Source organism: Babylonia areolata, chromosome 8 (assembly GCF_041734735.1).
Source record: "Babylonia areolata isolate BAREFJ2019XMU chromosome 8, ASM4173473v1, whole genome shotgun sequence".
In the NCBI taxonomy this organism is placed as follows: Eukaryota; Metazoa; Mollusca; class Gastropoda; order Neogastropoda; family Buccinidae; genus Babylonia; species Babylonia areolata.
In genome coordinates this window covers 23,696,908-23,717,103 of record NC_134883.1, presented here as the reverse complement: position 1 = coordinate 23,717,103, position 20,196 = coordinate 23,696,908, and the positions used below count along the sequence as shown (strand labels likewise).

Sequence of the window (20,196 nt, the reverse complement as noted above, 5' to 3'; positions counted from 1 at the left end):
AGAAAGCACATGTTTGATATGATTTGATGAATGCCGTGTGTTTGCAGTTTACAAATTGATTTTTTTAGGCAAAATACGTTTGAATATCAAGGTTTTAAAACTTGTGGAACAACAGGTCCGACATCAAGGCCTTCTTTGTGACATCGCCAATCGCAAATTTCTCAAGGACGATACCTGTTGAGGATGGATGGAGACCTTAATCCTGACCCTAAACCTTGACCTTAAACCCTAACCATAAAACCTAATGCAACCCTATATCCTAAACCCTGTCCTCACCTAACCCTAACCCGTGATCTCTAATGTTAACCCTTACATTCTCGAGCCCGAATTTACAGCCAGAAGAGGTACAACAAGATTTTAGAGACGCAACACAGTCCTCATTCGTCAGCAGAATGTGCAAATAATCATGCCAGCAAAACAATCTGAAGTGAAGTGACTTGCGCAAATATTGAGGAACACTCTTTTTTTTTTTTTTCTTCTTTTTTTTTCTTTTTTTGGGGGGTCATCAGCTCTTATTTGCGAGTACACTGTCTTCCATGTAACTTTATTGACCATGGCGGGCAGGTTTTGACGACGTGTCCACGAGTTTTGTGGATTGGTTACAAATCAAGAATAAGTTATTGGTTAACTTTTTCCATACGAACGGCGAAAGGGACGACGTTAACAGCGTTTCACCCCAATTACCATCATCGAAATACTGCAAGCGGAAGGCTCTTATACTGAAGACGTGAATGTTGACAAAGAATACCATAATTCTGACGACGGAAGCTAAAGGTTGGGTCATTCAGACACCCACTGGACATCCGAGGGGTCTGTGTAGAGGAGAAGAGAGGTCTGGCCGTACTGAGTGAGTTATAGGTCCCATACATAATCCATTCACACAAGGGCTGGGGCGACGAAAATCAAGAACAAAGTGCATTTCTCAAGGGCACATCACCATGCCGAAACAAAGCTTCGAACTCTGATCTCTGGTTCAGAAGTCCAGTGCCTAACCGATTAGGCCACGGCACTTCTGAAGAAATACACAAGATTTTTTTTTTTTTTTTTTTTTTTTTTTTTTTAGCAGTTTTCTCAACAGCTGTTTCACATTGCTCATTGAAGCAACCCGAATGCTGCTTTCACACTGTGGCATATTGATTACCAACCTCCTTGTGCAAAGTCGAGCGGAAAAAGACAAAGTTATTTTTACCTCACAAATCTATCAGAGCGAACAACGTGAACGGAGTGTGCGCAATTAATTCGAAAAATTAGCGCCAACGAAGTGAATGTTCTTGAAATAGGAAAGCTGTCCAGAAATAGACGTTATGTTGGATAGATTTTTTTTTAACACAGTGAATGATCAAAACGAGCTTGTCTTTTGACTTGGTGTCCCTGTTTTCCCCTGGATGATAATCTTCCTCCTACTTCTCCTCCTCCTTCTCCTTCTCCTCCTCCTCCTCCCCAAGTCCAATCCTTTACTCATTCTCTTTACCCATTGTGTGTGTGTGTGTGTGTGTGTCTGTGTGTGTGTGTGTGTGTGTGTGTGTGTGAGTGAGTGTGCTGGAAAGATTGAATGCGTATGTGTTTAAATCACTTCGTATTAAATGGACAATAAACCGATGAGATGAAGAATTGGTGTCTCTTTAAAATAGATGATAGTATAGTGAATAAATAGAAAGATAAAGCAAGAAAGAAAGAAGGAAAGAAAGAAAGAACATAACTTTTCCTACTCATATCCATGTACACCAGTCTGTGTTTGCCTATGTATCTGTCTCTCTGTCTCTGTCTGTCCGTCTCTCTCTGTCTCTGTCGGCTGGTCGGTCTCTCTCTCCCTCTCTCTCTCTCTCTCTCTCTCTCTCTCTCTCTCTCTCTCTCTCTCTCTCTCTCTCTCTTCTGTCATTTCTCAGATGGATCCATTCAATTCATTTTCTGGTTATGAATCTTTTTTTCTTTTTTTGTAGAAAATATATCTTAATATATTTACGTCTAAAATGGTTAGCACGAGTGATTCTACAATAAAATCATTAATAAATCATCTTTCTGGCGATGTAAGCTGCTCTTTTCCTGTTACATGGGAAATTTTGTGCCATGTATATAATTATGTTCATCATAAACTGTTCTCGTTTTTCTTATATCTTGTCACACCCTCTTAACCCTCTTGTATGCGTGTGCAAATGTCGTGCTTTTCCTCGGAAAATCATTCTTTCTTCCCTTCTTTCTTTCCTGACTTTACTTCCTGTCTTTCCTCCCCGTCCTTTCGTTGTTTGATTCTCCCACACTGTCTCTCTCGCTGTATCGCTCTCTCCCTCGCCTTGTGTCCTTGCATTTGTTTCTAAAGTGCTATTCCAGTTTCTAAATGCGCATGTATGCTTCTTCCTTTTCCTTTTGTCTAGCTCACCTCCTCCCCTTCCCTCCCTTTTCATTTTATGTCATTTATTCCCCCGTCCCCACCTCCACACCGCCTACCTTTTTTTTTGTTTTGTTTTTTTTTTTTTTTTTTTGCATGGTTCATTTGTGTGTGTGTGGTTTTGTTATTGGTGGCGGTGGTGTGTATATGTCTATATCTTTATCGATATAAATATATATATATATATATATATATATATATATATACCCGTGTAGACTTACTAGAAGCATATGAAATCCTAACATGATAATCACTTTGAAATATGATGTATTCATTTCTTCTGTCTGTCTGTCTGTCTGTCTGTCTGTCTCTGTCTCTCTCTCTCTCTCTCTCTCTCTCTCTCTCTCCCTCCCTCCCTCTCTCTCTCTCTCTCTGTCTGTCTCTCTGTCTCTGTCTGTCTGCCTGTCTCTCTCTCTCTCTCTCTCTCTCTCTCTCTCTCTCTCTCTCTCTCTCTCTCTCTCCATCTCTTTCTCTTTGTGTATCTGTATTTCGGTCTCTCTCATTCACAGGCCAGTGTTGAAGGTATGCTCAATACTTTTCTCACTCTCACTTACCTGTGTGCTTTCGGTGTTTGATGGAAGTAAGCGCTATGTTTCAAGGTACCCCTTTTCCAATGTTTTGCTCTCAAATGCAGAAATGTACGCGCACGTTTACATGCATGTGCGTTTGCGTGCGCGTGAACGCATGTGTGTTGGATCATCATTATTGAATTGAAGGTCTTTTTCAATATACATGGTATTAGGCTGAACTTTCTCTCTCTGTCACTGAAAGGATTAATTATTAAAGGAATGCGGCGATGCGTGTTTTGTGTTGCATCACGATGCGTGGAGGGTAACATATAGTCGATTGGTGCTGTCCGTGGCGTGACGATGTGTGTGTGTGTGTGCGCGCGCGCGCGCGGTGCTTGATAATACAAATAGGCTGGAACATTCCAGAACTCTTTTTTTTTTTTTTTTTTTTTGTAGAAGGTGATGATATAACTGCAATGTGTCCACATCATATGCATTTTGAAGTCAGTTTAAGGGAAAGTAAAGAAAAAAGAAAGAAAAGATCGTGACACAAACATTGGTTTAGATCGTGACACATCATACTTTATTAAACGCATTGATAAAACCCAACAAAAATTATAGAGAATGAATGAGGACACTCAGAATATTGTATAAACAATTAATATAAACTATAACTTTGGACACACAATATATTGATGAATACATAGAATGAATGTGGACACACAATATATTGATGAATACAAAGAATGAATGTGGACACACAAAATGTTAATGAATACTTAGAATGAATGATTGACACAAAAATAAACATGTTAATTGATTTGGAGAATTAATATGGACACAAAAATAAACATGTTATTAATTGATATGGAGAATGCATAATTTTATGGACACGAAAAATATTAATCAGTACCAAGAGTGAATACGGACACACAAAATATTCAATGAATCAACTAATAACCCTGTCATTGTCCTCACCCACCACTTCCCCCCCCCCCCCCCCCCCAGCTCCAGTACGAGATCCAGAAACGAAAACAGCAGCTGGAGGAGACGGCCCGACTCAAGAAGGAGCTGCTCAAACTGGCGCGCGCCCGCCAGGCCATCGCCCACAGCTACGACGATATCCCCCGCCAGTACGGCTCCGGCGGCAGCGGCGTCGGCGTCGGCGCCCAGGTCGTCCCCGTGCACCCCGCCGCAACAGTCCCGGCCTCGGCCTCGGCAGCCGCCGTCGCCCACGCGGGCATTTCTCCCCGACCCGTCCCGCGCGGCATCATCCGCCCCATCGACGACGACGTGCGGATTGCGGAGCTGGAGCGCGAGCGGGATCGCCTGGAGCGCGCGTGTCTGGAGCGCGAGGACCTCGACCAGATCTACGACGTCCTCCCTGCCCGCGTGGGGCGCGGACCTGGAACTGCTCCTCCTTCTTCTTCCAGCCGTGGCGGAGGAGGAGGAGGTGGTGGTGGTGGTGGTGGAGGAGGAGGGGTGGTAGTGCCACCTGAACGAGGAGGAGGAGGAGGAGGAGGAGGGAGTCTGGAGAGAGGAGGAGGAGGGGTGGCGCTGCCCTCTTCTTACCCGACGCGCTCCAACTTCAGCTCCACCGAGTACCTGGCGCACAAAGAGTTCCACCGTCGGCACCGCGTCGACGAACCTCTGTACGTCAACACGGCCACGGCGGCCGCCTGGGTTTACGACCGTGGCAGTGGCGGCGTCGGAGAAAGTGGTGGGGTAGGGGTGGTCCCTCCTCCTCCCCCTGCCGCCGTTGGCGGCGGTGTGGGTGTGGGTGGAGGGGGGATGGTACCCGGGGAGGTGCCTGGGAGCGCGTGCCTACCCCCCTCCCACCCTCACCCTCACGCCCACTCCCACCACCACTCCCACCACCACCCTCACCACCCTCATCAACAGCCTCCGCTGAGCAAACGCATCGACTCGCTGCCTTCAGTGCAGGGCCCGGGGACCAGTGGTAGTGGTGGCGGTGGAGGGTCCTCCATGTCTGTGTCGGCGTCGTCGGCCACAGGGAGAGATGGTCGTGATGCTCGTTTGTCCGGCAGCGTCACCCTTCCGGAGATCTACGCCAACAGGTACGTACGGGTCACCACTGGCCACTGCCACCACGGGTGGTAGGCAGGGGATAGGTTGGGGTGGGGTTTTTTTGGTTGTTTTTTTTGTTTTTGTTTTTTTGTTTTTTTTTGGGGGGGTTGTTGTTTTTTTGTTGTTGTTGTTGTTTTTCTTTGCTCAAGGTTCTGACCAGCAGCACCTTTGTATTAATGCGTGGGTTAGGCATCTGCTCTGGGTTGGGGTGGTTGGTTGGGGGTTGGGTGTGGTGTTTGTTTTTTTTTGTTGTTGTTGTTGTTTTTCTGTGTGTGTTGTTTTGTTCAAGGTCCTGACCAGCGCCTTGTGTTGTTAAAACTTGGGTTAGGCATCTGCTCTGAGTTTTGTTGTTTTTGTTGTTGTTGTTGTTGTCTTTTTCAAAGTAGATGTGATGTAGCGCATATGGATCAGTCCGCACGTTCGGTCTGACACCTCCTTGAAACTGAAACTGTTTTGTTCAAAGCCTGACCAGAGCTGTGTGTGTGTTGTTGTTGTTGTTTTCGCGAAGGTCAAGCATCTGCTTTCTTCTTTTTTCTTTTTCTTTTTTTCTTTTTTAGGCAGATGTTTGTTCAGTGTATATGGATCAATCAGCACACTTTCACACATCCTTGCAACTGGAACTGGTTTTTTTCCGGGGGGCAGCTTTCGGAAGAGGTGGTTGGTGTGGGTGATCAGAAGGTGAATTGTTCGTTTTTTAGTTTAACGTCTTTTCACTGTAAGTGATATTAGACGAGGGTAGGAAAAAAATCGAGGGTGGGAGGGAAGGGGGAAGAAATTACTGTGTACACCTGCGAGTAAGTGAAAGTGTGTGTGCATGCGTGTTTGCGCGTGTGTGAGCGCGTGTGTGTGTGAGTGTGTGTGTTTGTGTTTTAATTATATAGAAAATGATCGATTTAAGTTGTTTTTGTTTTGTTTTTTAAGCATAACATTATAACATCTTTCTAATGAAAAACTAACAGCTATAACAGGGAAGCAACTGGACTATTTAACAAGGAATTGAAAAAGTCGTACATTAGCAATGGACTGCTGAAGATTGTCAATACTGAAGATGACTTCAGTTCAGGGATGTGAGACAGGTAAATTGTGTGTGTATGTATGTATGTGTGTGTGTGTGTGTGTATGCGCGCGCGCGCGCCTATCTTCGGTCATAAACCAAGCTCTAAGCGCATTACAAACACGGGAGTCATTTTCACAACAGGCTGTCTGCCTACCTGGGCAGAGCCGACTGACAGCTAAACTAGCTGCCATTTGGACGCTCATCATTCGTTTCCTGTTTCCTTCAGTCAGGTTTCAGTCACTACACACACACACACACACACACACACATACACACACACACACACACACTGTAACATTTTTTTACGTGTATAACCGTTTTGTGTTTATCAACCCTCCGCCATGTAGGCAGCCATACTCCGTTTTCGGGGGGAAGGGGCTGGTCGGTGTGCGGAAGTGAATGCAAGAAGGGTTTTAACTTCAAGTTCTTAAAACGAACTTTTCACCAGGTGCGACCTGGATTTCCCCAGGCCATGTAGGCATTTCGGGGGGTAGGGGTGGTTGCTGTGTGCCGAAGTGAATGAAGAATGCAAAAAGGGTTTTAATTTTCAAGTTCTTAAAACGAACGATCTTTTCTCCAGGTGCGTACTGGACTTACCCTGGCCATGTAGGCATTTCGGGGGATGGGGGTGGTCGGTGTGTGCCGAAGTGAAGAATGCAAGAAAGGTTTTTTTAACTTTCAAGTTCTTAAAACGAACGAACTTCTCTCCAGGTGCGACTTGGACTTGGGACTTAACCATGTACCATGTGGGCATTTCGGGTGGTGTGTGCCGAAGTGAATGCAATAGGGGTTAACATCAGTTCTGATGATCACCTTCTGCAGGTGCGACCTGGACTTCCGCCCGCCTCACCCGGTGCAGGCCAGCCTGAGCGGCAGCAACACCTACATGAACACCAGCACTGACACGGAGAGCAGCCCCACCAGCGTCAGCGACGTCACGCCGGCCATGCCCCTGCTGGATGACGTCAAGGACAAGTCCCGCAAGATCATCCACAACATCGGCAGCGGCTCCAGGCCCGTGTCGGCCGAGTTCAACATTGGGGACGTGGAAGGTGTGTGAGAGTTGAGAGAGAGGGTGATGGAGGCGGGAGGGGGGGGGGTGTTGAGAGAAGTCGGGGAGAGAGAGAGGGGAAGGGAGAGAGAGAGCGGGGGGGGGGGTACGTGGAAGGTGAGAGAGGGGAGAGAGAGATGGGGAGAGGGGGAGGGAGATTGGGGGAAGAGAGGGAGGGGTAGGGAGAGAGAGGGGGGAATGATGGGGGGGTAGGGAGGAGGAGGGGGAGAGAGAGAGGGAGAAGTAGAAGGTGAAAGAGGTGGAGAGAGTGGGAGGGAGAGAAGGGGACGGGTAGGGAGTGAGAGAGGGGGGAGAGATTGGGAAGGTGAGAAAGACTGAGTGAGGGGGGAGGGGGAGAAGGGGAGGGGTAGGGAGTGAGAGAGGGGTAGATATAGGGGGGAGGGAGGGAGAGAGGGAAACTTGGAAGATGAGAGAGAGGGAGGGAGAGAGAGGGAGGGAGAATTTGAAGGTAAGATGGAGGGAAAGAGATAGGGAAGGGGGAGAAAGAGAGGGAGGAGGAAGGAGAGAGAGGGAGGGAGGGAGACGTGGAAGGTAAGAGGGATGGAGGGAGGGAGAGAGAGAGAGGGAAGGAGAAACATGGAAGTTGAGAGAGATGGAAGGAGAAAGGGAGGGAAGGAAGGAGGGAGGGAGATAGAGAGGGGAAGGAAGGAGGGAGAGGGAGGGAGATGTGGTAGGTAAGAGGGAAGGAGGGAGAGAGAGAGGGAAGGAAGGAGGGAGAGAGATCGGCGAGAGAGAGGGGGAGACGTGGAAGGTTAGAGAGAGATGGAGGGAGAGAAGGGGAGAGAGAGGGGGAGGGAGGCAGAGAGAGAGAAAGAGGGGGAGGGAGATTACACAAATACAGCAATGGCGAAAATTTTTTTCAAAAAAGGAAAATTAATTAACTGACATCAATGTTTCTTTGAGCAGCCGTGACAATGCACTGACTTGTTGTCTGTCCTAACTCGTCGAGTTTCACGTGCAGACCTGATGAACGGAATGTACCGGGTGGAGAGTGACAACAGTGTGGACGCTGACGAGCCCATCATGAAGCACATGACGGAGGGCGGTGTCACCATCCTCAAACAGATCGAAAGGAAACGGAGGGTGAGTCATTAAACGGCACCATCCTCAACCAGATCGAAAGGAAGCGGAGGGTGAGTTTTAAACGGCATCATCCTCAAACAGATCGAAAGGAAGCGGAGGGTGAGTCACTAAACAGCACCATCCTCAAACAGATTGAAAGGAAGCGGAGGGTGAGTTTTAAACGGAACCATCAAATAGTAAAGAGTGGTAACTCTCTCCATTCACAAGGTACACAACTTCAAGTCAGTACTGTTTACGCTACCGATTCAGCTAGCACACAGGTAAATAAAAGGTACATTGGAACAAACCCAGACACTTCCTCAAAAAGGAAGCGCCGGGCCTGTCCTAAAACCGATAATTTGACATGTGCACATAGCAGCAAAGACAGAAGAAATGTGCAAACCGAAGGGTTAGTTTTGAACGTCACCATTCTCAAACAGATCGAAAGGAAGCGAAGAATGAGTTTTAAACGGCACCATTCTCAAACAGATCGAAAGGATGATGAGAAGGGTGAGTTTTAAACGTCAGCATCCTCAAACAGAACGCGAGGAAAAGAAGGATGAGTTTTAAATGTCACCATCCTCAAACAGACCGAAAGGAAGCGGAAGTTGAGTTTTAAACGTCACCATCCTCTAGCAGATCGAAAGTAAGCGAAGGGTGAGTTGTTGTTTTTTAAACTGTACCACCCTCAAAAAGATTTAAATAATCTTGGTTCAAGTATTGCTTTTGCGTTTTGGAGGGTGGGTGGGGGGGTGGGGGGTGGGGGGGGTGCCTTCAGTTTTAAAATTCATGAACATGGCAAATATCTGTTGGAAAGAGTTTAACTTTGCATTTGAAACAATAAGCCCTGCTTCATGTTTAGAACTATTTCGATGAGTATACCAATGTAGGAGGTGGTTTTATCGTTATTTTCTTCTTTTCATTAATATTCGTGTTTCAGTATGCTTTGAACATGTGTATGCATTTTGAGAATCTGGCGTTATCGTCGCTACATGAGTGTTGTTAATACAGTTCAGTTATTGGTTGTTGTTTTTCTCATGTTTGTTTTGTTCTTTTCTTTGTAATCCTTAATACCCCTAAAAGGGGAGAAAGGAAATTAAACCTTGAATCATTTGTGTGTGTGTGTGTGTGTGTGTGTGTGTGTGTGTGTGTGTGTGTGCGTGTGTGACGTGTGTGTGTGCGTGTGTGTTGTGTTGTGTGTGTGTGTCATGTGTGGTTTTTTTTGTGTGTGTCGTGTGTGTGTGTGTGTGTGTGTGTGTGTGTGTGTGCAGCCCCCACCCCCAGAGCCCACACGCTACGGGTTTCCAGTCAAACGGATCCTTGTCACCCGAGATCCCAAGGATCGCTCTGTGGCAGGTAGGTATTCCTGATCCTTTGTCTGTCTGTCGCTCTGTCTACCCGCCTGTCTGTCTGCCTGCCTGTCTGTCTGCATGTCTGTCTGTCTGTCTGTCTGTCTACCTGCCTGTCTTTCTGCCTGCCTGCCTGCCTGTCTGTCTGTCTCTCTCTCTCTCTCTCTGTCTCTCTCTCTCTCTCTCTCTCTCTCTCTCTCTCTCTCTGTGCCTGCCTGTCTGTCTGCTTGCCTGTCTGTTTCTTTGTCTGCCGTCGAATGTTCATGAATAGCTTTCACTGAAAAATCTATTTTCTAGCATACTCAAGGTCCACTAACGAAGACAAGAAAGATGCTTATGTACTGGTGCTCTCTTAAACTCTGGGTGCTGTTTTTTTATGGTTTTTGTTTTTGTTGTGTTTTTAACTCCAGAGTTGCAGCGTATCTCTCCTCATCCATCTTTATCTTCTTCTCCTCTTCTTCTTCTTTTTATTCATCTGTTTTTTGTTTTGTTTTTTGTCTTCTACTCTTTCTTTCTTCTCTTCCTCTTATACTTCTTCTTCGTCTTCATTTTCCTTCTCCTCTTCATACTTCTCCTCCTTCTCCCCCTTCTCCACTTCCTCCTCCTTCCCCTCCCCATCTTCCTCTTCATCCTCCTCCTCCTCTTCTCCTTCGTCTTCTTTTTCCTTCTCCTTCTCCTCTTCACCCTCCTCCTCCTTCTCCTTCTCCACTTCCTCCTCCTCCCCCTCCCCTTCTTCCTCTTCCTCTTCATCCTCCTCCTTCTCTTCTTCTTCTTCTTCCTCCTCCTCTTCTCTTTCTCCCCTCCTTCGTCTTTCCGTCTTCTTTGTTTTGTTCTTTTCTTTCTTTCTTTGTTTCTTTCCTTTTTTCTCTCTCTTTTTCTTTTCTTTTCTCCTCTCACACTTCTCTTCTTCCTCCTCTTCCTCCTAACTTCTTTTTCTCACCCCCCTCACCCCTTCTGCTTCTTCTTCCTTCTTCTACTACTTCCTTCTCCTTCTGTTCTGCCTTGACCTTTTTTCCATATTTCTCATACTCCTCCACCTCCTCCTCCTCCTCCTCCTCCTCTTCTTCTTCTTCTTCTTCTATCTTTATGATGATGTTGTTTTTTTTCCTTTTCCTGATCCTCCTCTTTCATCTGCTTATTCTCCTCCATTTGCCGACTGCAAGTGCCGCCATGGCTCCAGACGTGCAACACTGTGTTTTCTGGGGGTTTTTTCTCTGAAGGGAATGGAATCGGCATGAAGATAGTGGGTGGCAAGGAGCTACCCGGTACGTCTGAAACGGGTGCCTTCGTCACTGCCATCTACCCGGGTCTGATTGCAGACCAGCTGCACGGAGAACTGGAAGTTGGTATGTCAGAATAGATGGGTGTATAATACTATTATTATTTATAGATATAGCGCTGAATCTTTTGCGGAGAAACAGTGTGGTTTCTGCTCACGACTTTTTCACACGCATGCATAACTCTGTCAAGGGGATTGCAGACAAAATTGTATTTATAGGTGGTAGAGAGAAGGCGGTATTCGCGTTCTTGTTTTATACACCTGTCTAAATTTTGATAAAAGTGTTTTTTTATCTATTGATTGTTTTCATTGCGAGTTGTTATTGTTTTTACACTCACTACAGCACAACATAGACATGACCATTTCCTTTATAATGAACAGTGGTTCCATTTGTATAAAAGAAAGTGTAATATTTGGTAGTTTTCAATTTCTTTATCTATTCTTTCTCAGTCTTGAAAAAACGTAGAGGGGGTTAGGGGGTTACAAACTCATTTGTAAAAAAAAAAATCAAAAGTAAAGAAAGGAAAAGCTAACCACGAGCATTGACTTGTTGCGTTTGTGTAAAAGAATATACAATATTTAGCATGCAACGACATCTTTATTTATCATCTTGTGTAAATACTGTTGAAATTGTGGATTTATTATTATTGATTTAAACGAGCTTTTAAAGCTCAAGAATGAAACAGTTTACTTACAGAATAGAGCTTGACCATTGACTTTATTAAATAAACACTGGATTTATTTTTGTTAGAAAATAAAATTAAATATTTCTTAAAGTAAACAACAACAACAACAACCAACAACACTGGTTTTGGTTGTGTGGGGAAAAAAGGAAGAATATGATTATTTATCATATTACAAATGTATTTTACACTTTGCTCATTTGATAGAAAGCTTATATCATCACAGTTTTCTGGGTATTACATTTAAAAAGTGAAATCAATATATTGATTCATATCAATACTGATATCAAGGGTGTTGTGACAGAATGGGTTTGGCGGTTAGCCTTCAGATTTAATGTTCAGCAAGGTGTGAATGGGTACCTGACTTAGGACGGGGGGGGGGGGGGGGGCTGAAGTGGCGGATGGAGAGGGTTAGGCCCCTCTTCCCTGTGTCGAGCCTTAGACACTGTGGATATGAATTCACTGCCCCGATGACCGTAAAAGTCCTTTTGCAGTTGTTTTAACCTTAACCTTTATTTTTGTATTTGTACTTGTATTTTCTTTTGTCACAACAGATTTGTCTGCGTGAAATTCGGGCTGCTCTCCCCAGGGAGAGCGCGTCGCTACACTACAGCGCCAACCATTTTTTGCATTTTTTCCTTCGTGCAGTTTTATTTGTTTTTCCTGTCGAAGTTGATTTTTCTACAGAATTTTGCCTGGAACAACCCTTTTGTTGCCGTGGGTTCTTTCACGTGCGCCAAGTGCCTGCTGCACACACGGGACCTCGGTTTATCGTCTCATCTGAATGACTAGCGTCCAGACCACCGCTCAAGGTATAGTGGAGGGGGAGAAAATATCGGCGGCTGAGCCGTGATTCGAACCAGCGCGCTCAGATTCTCTCGCTTCCTATGCGGACGCCTTACCTCTAGGCCATCACTCCACTAACTAATATGATAATGAAATAATCAACTAACGTCAAGGATATCAATTGATACAAGACACTGTGTGATACTTGTCACTGTCTATAGTCCCGAAAGCAAGTTTGGTCGTGGGTGTGTGTGTACGGGAGGCGAGGGGGCACTGCTGTACGCATCACCAACTTTCTCAATGTCTGACGGTCGTGGGACAGATTAGGGCGTAGGTTCGGCAAAGCTCCTGTCTCTGTCCACCCAATGATGATGTATTTCGCTGATGCAGTGCGATAACTGATGATAAATTACTGACTCAGCCTATATCACAGATTGACATTAGTTTTCAGCTGGGCCTACAGCAAAGTGAGAGCTGTATGATCAATGGTTTCTCCATTGCAATGGGAAGTAATTTTCTGCTTGGTCGTTTTGTTTTGTTTTTTTAAGGACTATGACTCTCAAACCAGGAGGCAAGATTGCAGTGGCTCTAAGTGCTGTAGCCTTGGGAGCTAGCTGGCCTTTGGGAACCATCCCAACGCCGACTGTCCAAAACAAAACCTCTTTGCCGAGAGAGTAGGGATGCAACTTGGGCAAGACACTCTCCACTACATTCAAACTCAAGCCCAGATAGTCAGGACATCAGTTGCCTCCTCTGCTGTTCTGATGGTCACAGTCGGACACGACTGAGCCAGATGATGTTGTTGGTGTTGTTCCAGGGGACCAGGTGTTGGAGTGGAACGGAGTGAAGCTGACGGGGAAGACCTATGAGGACGTGCAGCAGATCATCAATCAGACCAACGGAGAGATCGAACTCGTCGTTAGAGCGTCAGTGACTCTTTTTTTCTCTTTTTTTGTGTGTTTTTTGTTTTGTTGTTGTTGTTGTTGATATGGATACTTATAAAGCGCCTAACTTCGAACGTCAGTGATTTGTTTGCTTTTTTTTGTTGTTGTTGTTTTTTTTTGTTTGGTTTTTTTGGTCGAAGCGGATAATTATGTACACCTAGCGCCTACACTCGGTCATAGACCAAGCTCTAAACGTTTTGTTTTGTTTGGAGTATGTTTTGTGGGGTTTCTTTGTTTTTGTTTTTTGGTTGGTTGCTTGGGTTGTCTTTTATGTCAGCCTCTGTGTGTGAATAGAATAGAATAGAATAGAATAGAATAGATTTTATTGTCATGAAACCGGAAGGTTTATAAGACACAATTGCAATGGTAAATGAATGAACGAATGAAAAACACACAATTTATCAATCAGTTAATGCGGTAAATTGCAGCAGCATTCATACACAAATTTTCCTAATCTTGTTTGTATATATTCATCATCTGTTAGCATCACCTGACTGGGAATATGTCCTGTGTTATTCGAATTTTGAATATCCTTTAAAAATTGTTGCCTTAAGGTTTCATATTTAATACAATGATCAAGAAGATGGATTTCGTCTTCCAGGATGTTACATTTGTTGCACAATCTGTCTTCTTGTGGAATATTTAAATATCTACCTTTCTCAATCTTTAGGTCATGCGCGCTTATTCTGAGTTTCGTTAAAGCTTGTCTGTGTTTTGTATCTGATATATTTAAAAGGTAGTGTGTGTGTGTGTGTGTGTGTGTGTGTGTGTGTGTGTGTGTGTGTGTGTGTGTGTGTGTGTGTGTGTGTGTCTATCTGTCTGTCTGTCTGTGCCTGTATGGGTGGACATGCGCGAGCTCACACGTGTGTCTGTGTATGTTTATGTGTTCGTTCGTTCTGTTGTTTAACGTATGTCCACCATGGTAACTTCAGACAAATATCGACCCCCGTCCCCACCCCACCCATACCTTACGTCATCACTGCTTTCCCTATTCCTCTCTCCTCAATTAGCATTAAAAAGAGTAAACAGAAAATAAAACGACAAACTAAGTAGTAGATTGCCAGTAAAATCACAAGAAAGAGCCAGTGGGTCTCCTAATTAAACTGTTTCAAACACAAGCTGAATGTCATGAAAATCATCGGTTTCCAATGGAAACAGATGAAACTGTACTCGTCGTGTGTGTGTGTGTGTGGGGGGGGGGGGTGATACTTTTATGGTAAATGGTATCAGTTTTCAACAGTCTTATAGGTGTGTTCTTTTTCTGCGATCTGTCTCGTGTGTGTGTGTGTGTGTGTGTGTGTGTGTGTGTGTGTGTGTGTGTGTGTGTGTGTGTGTGTGTGTGTGTGTGTGTGTGTGTGTGTGTGTGTGATATTTTTTAAGGTAAATAGTATCAGTTCACAACAGTCTAATAGGCGTGTTCTTTGTGTGCGATCTGTGTGTGTGTGTGTGTGCGCGCGTCTGTGTGTGTGTGTCTGTGTGTCTGTCTGTCTCTCTGTGTTACAGTAATAACCCAAGTACCTCAGCGGAAGCCAGTGGCAGCAAACAGGCCGAGAGCTGTCACTCCTCCTACGACAATCTGCCTGGTTATGATGAAGTGGGTAAGTCCTTGCGATGACGTGGTTAAGTTCTTACGATTGTTTGGGTTAGTCCTTTCCATGACGTGGGTAAGTCCTTACGATGACGTGGTTAAGTTCTTAGGATTGTTTGGGTTAGTCCTTTCCATGACGTGGGTAAATCCTTACGATGACGTGGTTAAGTTCTTACGATGACGTGGTTAAGTTCTTACGATTGTTTGGGTTAGTCCTTTCGATGACGTGGGTAAGTCCTTACAATGAATTGGGAAGTCCTTGCAGTGTGGTAGATACGTTCTTGCGATAGATTGGGTAAGTCTTTACGATGATGTGGGTAAGTCCTTACAATGAACTGGGTATCTCCTTGCGATGTGGCAGGTACGTTCTCACGATAGACTGTTTAAGCCATTACGATGACATGTTTAAGTCTTTGCGATGAAGTTGATAGATACGATGAACTGGCCATGTCCTTACGACGTGATGGGTACGTTCTTGAGAAGAAATGGGTTTCTTTTTAACGATAAGATAGTTAAGTCTTTTTTTGTTTTTACGATAAAGTGGTTTCGAAATCGGTATGTCCTTTCGACGAAATTGGAAAGTTTTTGTATCCAAAAGTGAGTAAATCCTTCATGATGAAAATAGGCAAATCCTTAGTATGAAGATGGTAAGTCCATAGGATGGAATGTTTGTGTTGTTAAGATGAAGTGGGAGCCTTTGATCGAAGGGGGGGCATTGATGCTGTATTCTTCTTGTTCTTATCGCTCCAGTTGTTATTTCTGATGAGGAGGAAGAGGAGAGTCATAATGATGACGATGATGATAATGATGATGATGATGATGATGATGATAGTGGTAGGCTGGATGGTTAGTAATTGTCGTTTTGGTTCACTGTTGCTGCAGCTGTAATCGAAAGTGTCGTTTTTCGTGTTGGTCAAGAGTTTCCCCACAATCCCACATGTCCGCAAAGGATAATACATTTGTGCATTTAGATTTTCGACAACTTGCAACTCAGTTAAAAAAAATTGTTTAATCAATCTCTCTCTCTCTCTCTCTCTCTCTCTCTCTCTCTCTCTCTCTCTCTTTCTCTCTTTCTCTCTCTCTCTCACTCTTTCTCTCTATCACTCTCTGTTGTCTCCCTCCCTCTTTCTCTCTGTCTCTCTCTCTCTCAAACTTTACAACTAAATACCTTAGATATTTCATTGTTCAGTGTTCTTTCTTACTCTGTGTGTCTCTGTCTCTATCTCTTTATGTCTGTTTGTCTCTCCCTCTCTCTCTTCCTCTCCCCCTCTCTCTCTCTCTCTCTCTCTTTCTCTCTCTCAAGGACAGATTGAAAGAATAGGCTATGCTTAAAATTTTAATCCTTGAATAAAAAAGAGAATAAAATAAAACGTTTTAAGTCCTGAGTTCTCTCTCTCTCTCACTCTCTTGTCTGCCTGCACACCCACCACCACCCTTGCACTGACATACCTACCTCAACGCGCAGTCAAAGAGATGAGGTCGGGCGGCTCTGGCCCCGGCACCACCACCAGCGGAGGGGGGCCCCGGACGGGAGTGGACCCGCGGCTGCTGGCTGCGCAGCTGGAGGAGATCCAGGAGACGACGTCCCCGGCCGAGCACACCGAGTCCCCGTCCTCCTCCCAGCAAGGGCCCCCGACCCCGTCTATGTCCTCCCCTTGCAGCACCCCTCGCTCCGACCCCACCTCCACCTCCTCCGACAAGCAACGGCCCTCCGGCGGCAGGCACACGCCCGACCGCCGGGACCGCAGAGGAGGAGGAGGAGGGGAGGGGGGAGAGGAGGAGGAGGAGGGGATGGGGGAAGAGGAGGAGGAGGAGAAGGAGGTTCTGGCGGAGGAGGTGGTGGAGGCGGCTCTGAGAGGCATCACCGTAGGAGCGGACGTCACCACCGAGACGGCGGTGGTAGCGGCGGCGGCGGCGGCGGGGGCGGTGGCGATCGGGAAAGGGATCGAGACCGAGAGAGGGACAGAGAGCGAGAGCGAGAACGCGGCGGCGGCGAACGCGACCGAGACAGAGACAGAGACAGAGATAGAGACCGGGAGAGGGAGAGGGACAGGACAGACCGCGGGGAGCGAGGGGGAGGGGACAGCAGCAGCAAGGACACGACGCCCAGAGGCGAGCAGAGGGAGGAGCGGGGTGGAGGAGGAGGAGGAGACGCTCGCGAGCTTACACGGGAGCGTGGCGGGGGGAGCGGCAGCGAGAGAGACCGGGACCGGGACCGGGACAGAGAGCGGGACAAGGACCGCGTCCGCGACCGAACCGACTCCTCTTCCTCCAAGCGAAGTCGCGGTGACCGTGACCGGGAGAGAGTCCGGGACAGAGATCGTGACCGGGACAGAGACAGAGACCGAGACAACGGCGACCGGGAGAGGGATAGGGAGAGGGATAGGGACAGAGAAAGAGACAGGGACAGGGACAGGGACCGAGAGAGACGACACAGGGACAGCACAGCAGGCTCAGACTCAACCCCAACCCCAACCAACGCCTCCTCCCACCATCACCACCACCACCACCACCACCATCAGCAACAGAACCAGCACCAACAACAACACCACCACCACCACCACCACCGCTCCCACCCTCAGCTGACGTCGGACGGGTCTGAAGACAGCGCCTTGCCACCCAGCAGCACTGGAGGATCCAACGCCGCCGCCTCTTCCACCACCAACACCACCACTGCCACCACCACCGCCACCACCAACGCCAACGCTAACACCACCACCAACGCCACCGCCACCACCGCCACCTCAAGCGGCAGCAACAGCAACGTGGGGCAGACGGCGACGGCCAGCGCCGACATGCAGAGCAACGAGCGGCGGCGGAACCCCGCGCCCGCCTCGCCGGAGTTGGCCCCGCGCAGTCGGACCCCGTCCAAGAAGAGCAAGGCCAGCAGCAAGGAGGCTGCCAAGATGGCCGCCGCTGCTGCTGCCAAGGTCGGTTCGTAGGGGTGGGGGTGCGAGTGTGTATGTGTGTGTGGGGAGGGAGGGGGGGCTTGGGTGTGGATGGGTGTGTGGGCGTTTGTGTGTGTGTGTGTGTGTGTGTATTTGTATGAATTTGTGCATTTGTCTTTGTGTGTGTGTGTGAATGTGTGTGTGTGGTGATCGGTGCATTTGGGCATGTGTTGATGCTTAGGAGAACTGCAAGCATTGATGGAATATTAAAGGGTAAGGTTAAGAGGATGTGGGCTGGTGGGAGGAGGAGGGAAGGGGGCAGGGCTGTGTAAACATATGGCGTGGACAGGTGTCCATGATGACGTCACTGTGGAATCGGTTCTGTGTGGAGGTAGGTGAAGCGTAGTACACTGGTGTATCAAGTCCTCAGAAAGAAACCCAGGACACGTATCAAGTCTGCAACAAGAAAACTCAACTCAGAGTGCTGCTGTTTTGACAGCTGTCGTATCCAGCGACAATGGGAACTTCTGGCTTTCCAGATGATTTCCACCAGGAAGGTGGCAGAATGGTTTTATACGCTCGTCTGCCAGTACAGAGTCCGGGTAGGTCTGGGTTCGAATCCCGCTCCCGCCCTTTCTCCCCAAAGTGTGACTGGAAAATCGAACTGAGCGTCAAGTCATTCGGATGTCACGACAAACCGAGGTCCCGTGTGCAGCACGCACTTGGCGCACTGAAGAAAATCCCAAAGGCTACGAGAGTGTTGTCCTCTGGTAGAATTCTGTATCTCGGATAGGTGCACAAATATATGTGCATGTACTCAAGGCCTGACTTAAAAATGAAACTTGAAGCTAATAAGTGCGAACCACACAGGTGGTGGGTTTTTTTTTTTTCCTTCATCTTTCTTGTATCCAGAACTGGCATGTAAGATCAACACAGTAAACAAGTAGAAACCAGATTCTATCCAATAAATGACAAACGTCTAGCGGAAGTTGCTCAGTTTGTCTTACCATCAATCAGCTTGCAAGTGGTACTGGCTTGAAATTGCGTGCACATGTGAAAGCGAAAGTTGCTGAGAGCTTACTCGTTTGCGGTTATAATATCCGAAGTCCCAGCTTCATCATTTCCGCCACGGGGCCTTTTTTTTTTTTTTTTTTTTTTTTTAATTTACTCCAGTTTGTTCGTTTGTTTATTTGTCATTACAATTCTGCACAAAGTGGAAGGATTTGCCTGGACGTTTATGAAAGTGTCGGCTATAGACGAAGGACAAAATGAATGGACTTGACTTTGGTGTTGATCTGGATCTGTGTCAGGATCCAGAAATGTTTTCTTAAACAAGATACTTCACCACAGGGAGACAGGGCGAAAACTAACAGTAACAGTAAGAAGGGGATGCTCACTCAGTCTGGCTCAGCGACTCAGCAGTTGCTGTCGTCAAGTAAAAAGTAAAAAGCTGGTGTGTCCTGCGCATGCAGAACCAGAACAGGCACTTCGGAAGTGACTCTCGGCAGCAGCGCAGGGTCTCCTCTGATGTGTAGCCCCATGGTGACCTAACATCGATAATTCCCCCCTCTTTACCGGTGGCACCCGGGAGGTGTGGCTATGTGTTGGGGGACTCGAAATGAACGGTGTGAGAGAACCGTCAATGGCACGGTGCAAACAGACAGAAAAAAATAATAATAAAAATAAGCCTCCAACAGTTATGTATGATGCTTCAGGAAAACATCGTCGGATTTCTTTGAAATTTGTGCGGAAGGACGTGGGGTCACTGCACGGGAATATTTCATCAATCAAATTTGTGTCTGGAGTGTCTTGTGTGGTTTCAAATTTGACTTAAGCAAGCAAGAAACTATGCAAAGAAAACGGAATTGATTACTTTATTTAGTTTGATAACTAGAGACTTTGTGAGATGTGTCTTTTTTTTTTTCTTTTCGTTCGTTTTGAAACTGACACCGTACTGATTGCAGGCTCCTGCTATAATGAGGCCAGAGGACAAGGGTCAGGGGGCGATTCAGGTGAGTGTTCACATCGCACTGTGTTCTTTGATAGTTATAGATGTACACCGTGTGTGTGTGTGTGTGTGTGTGTGTGTGTGTGTGTGTGTGTGTGTGTGTGTGACATATTTCGTACTTATGTCTGGTAAGAAAGTGCATTCCTCGTTGCACAAATATTGATACACAATAGAAGTAAAGTTGAAACTGCAACGCGATAATGTTATGTGTCAGTCTAGCGCCTTCAGCGTGTGTGTGTGTGTGTGTGTGTGTGTGTGTGTGTGTGTGTTTGTGAGTGTGTGTGTGTGTATGTTTGTGAGTGTGTGTATGTGTGTTCATATGATGGCTTTAGGGTGAGCTTCGACATTGGTGCAGTGGCGATGTTTACAAAATTTATCTCTCTTATTTTCCTTCTTAATTAATGCCCTGAAACTGTCGAGCCACTAAACGTTCATACGAATTCAACACCACGTGCACTGCTGATCAATAAATCATTCACTCAGTCAATCCTCCTCAC

The 20,196-nt window shown here is 46.4% G+C and overlaps 1 protein-coding gene across 1 annotated transcript in view; it reads left to right on the top strand.

Annotated features, from left to right (window-relative positions):
- Nucleotides 1-20,196, top strand: part of LOC143284671 (uncharacterized) — a 64,187-nt gene that overhangs the window by 29,023 nt on the left and 14,968 nt on the right. Inside the window, 10 exon segments of the mRNA XM_076591584.1 lie at nt 3,904-4,973; nt 6,863-7,092; nt 8,074-8,195; nt 9,446-9,530; nt 10,744-10,869; nt 13,089-13,197; nt 14,719-14,813; nt 16,269-16,706; nt 16,709-17,733; nt 19,656-19,703. Coding sequence (XP_076447699.1) covers nt 3,904-4,973; nt 6,863-7,092; nt 8,074-8,195; nt 9,446-9,530; nt 10,744-10,869; nt 13,089-13,197; nt 14,719-14,813; nt 16,269-16,706; nt 16,709-17,733; nt 19,656-19,703 — 3,348 coding nt within the window.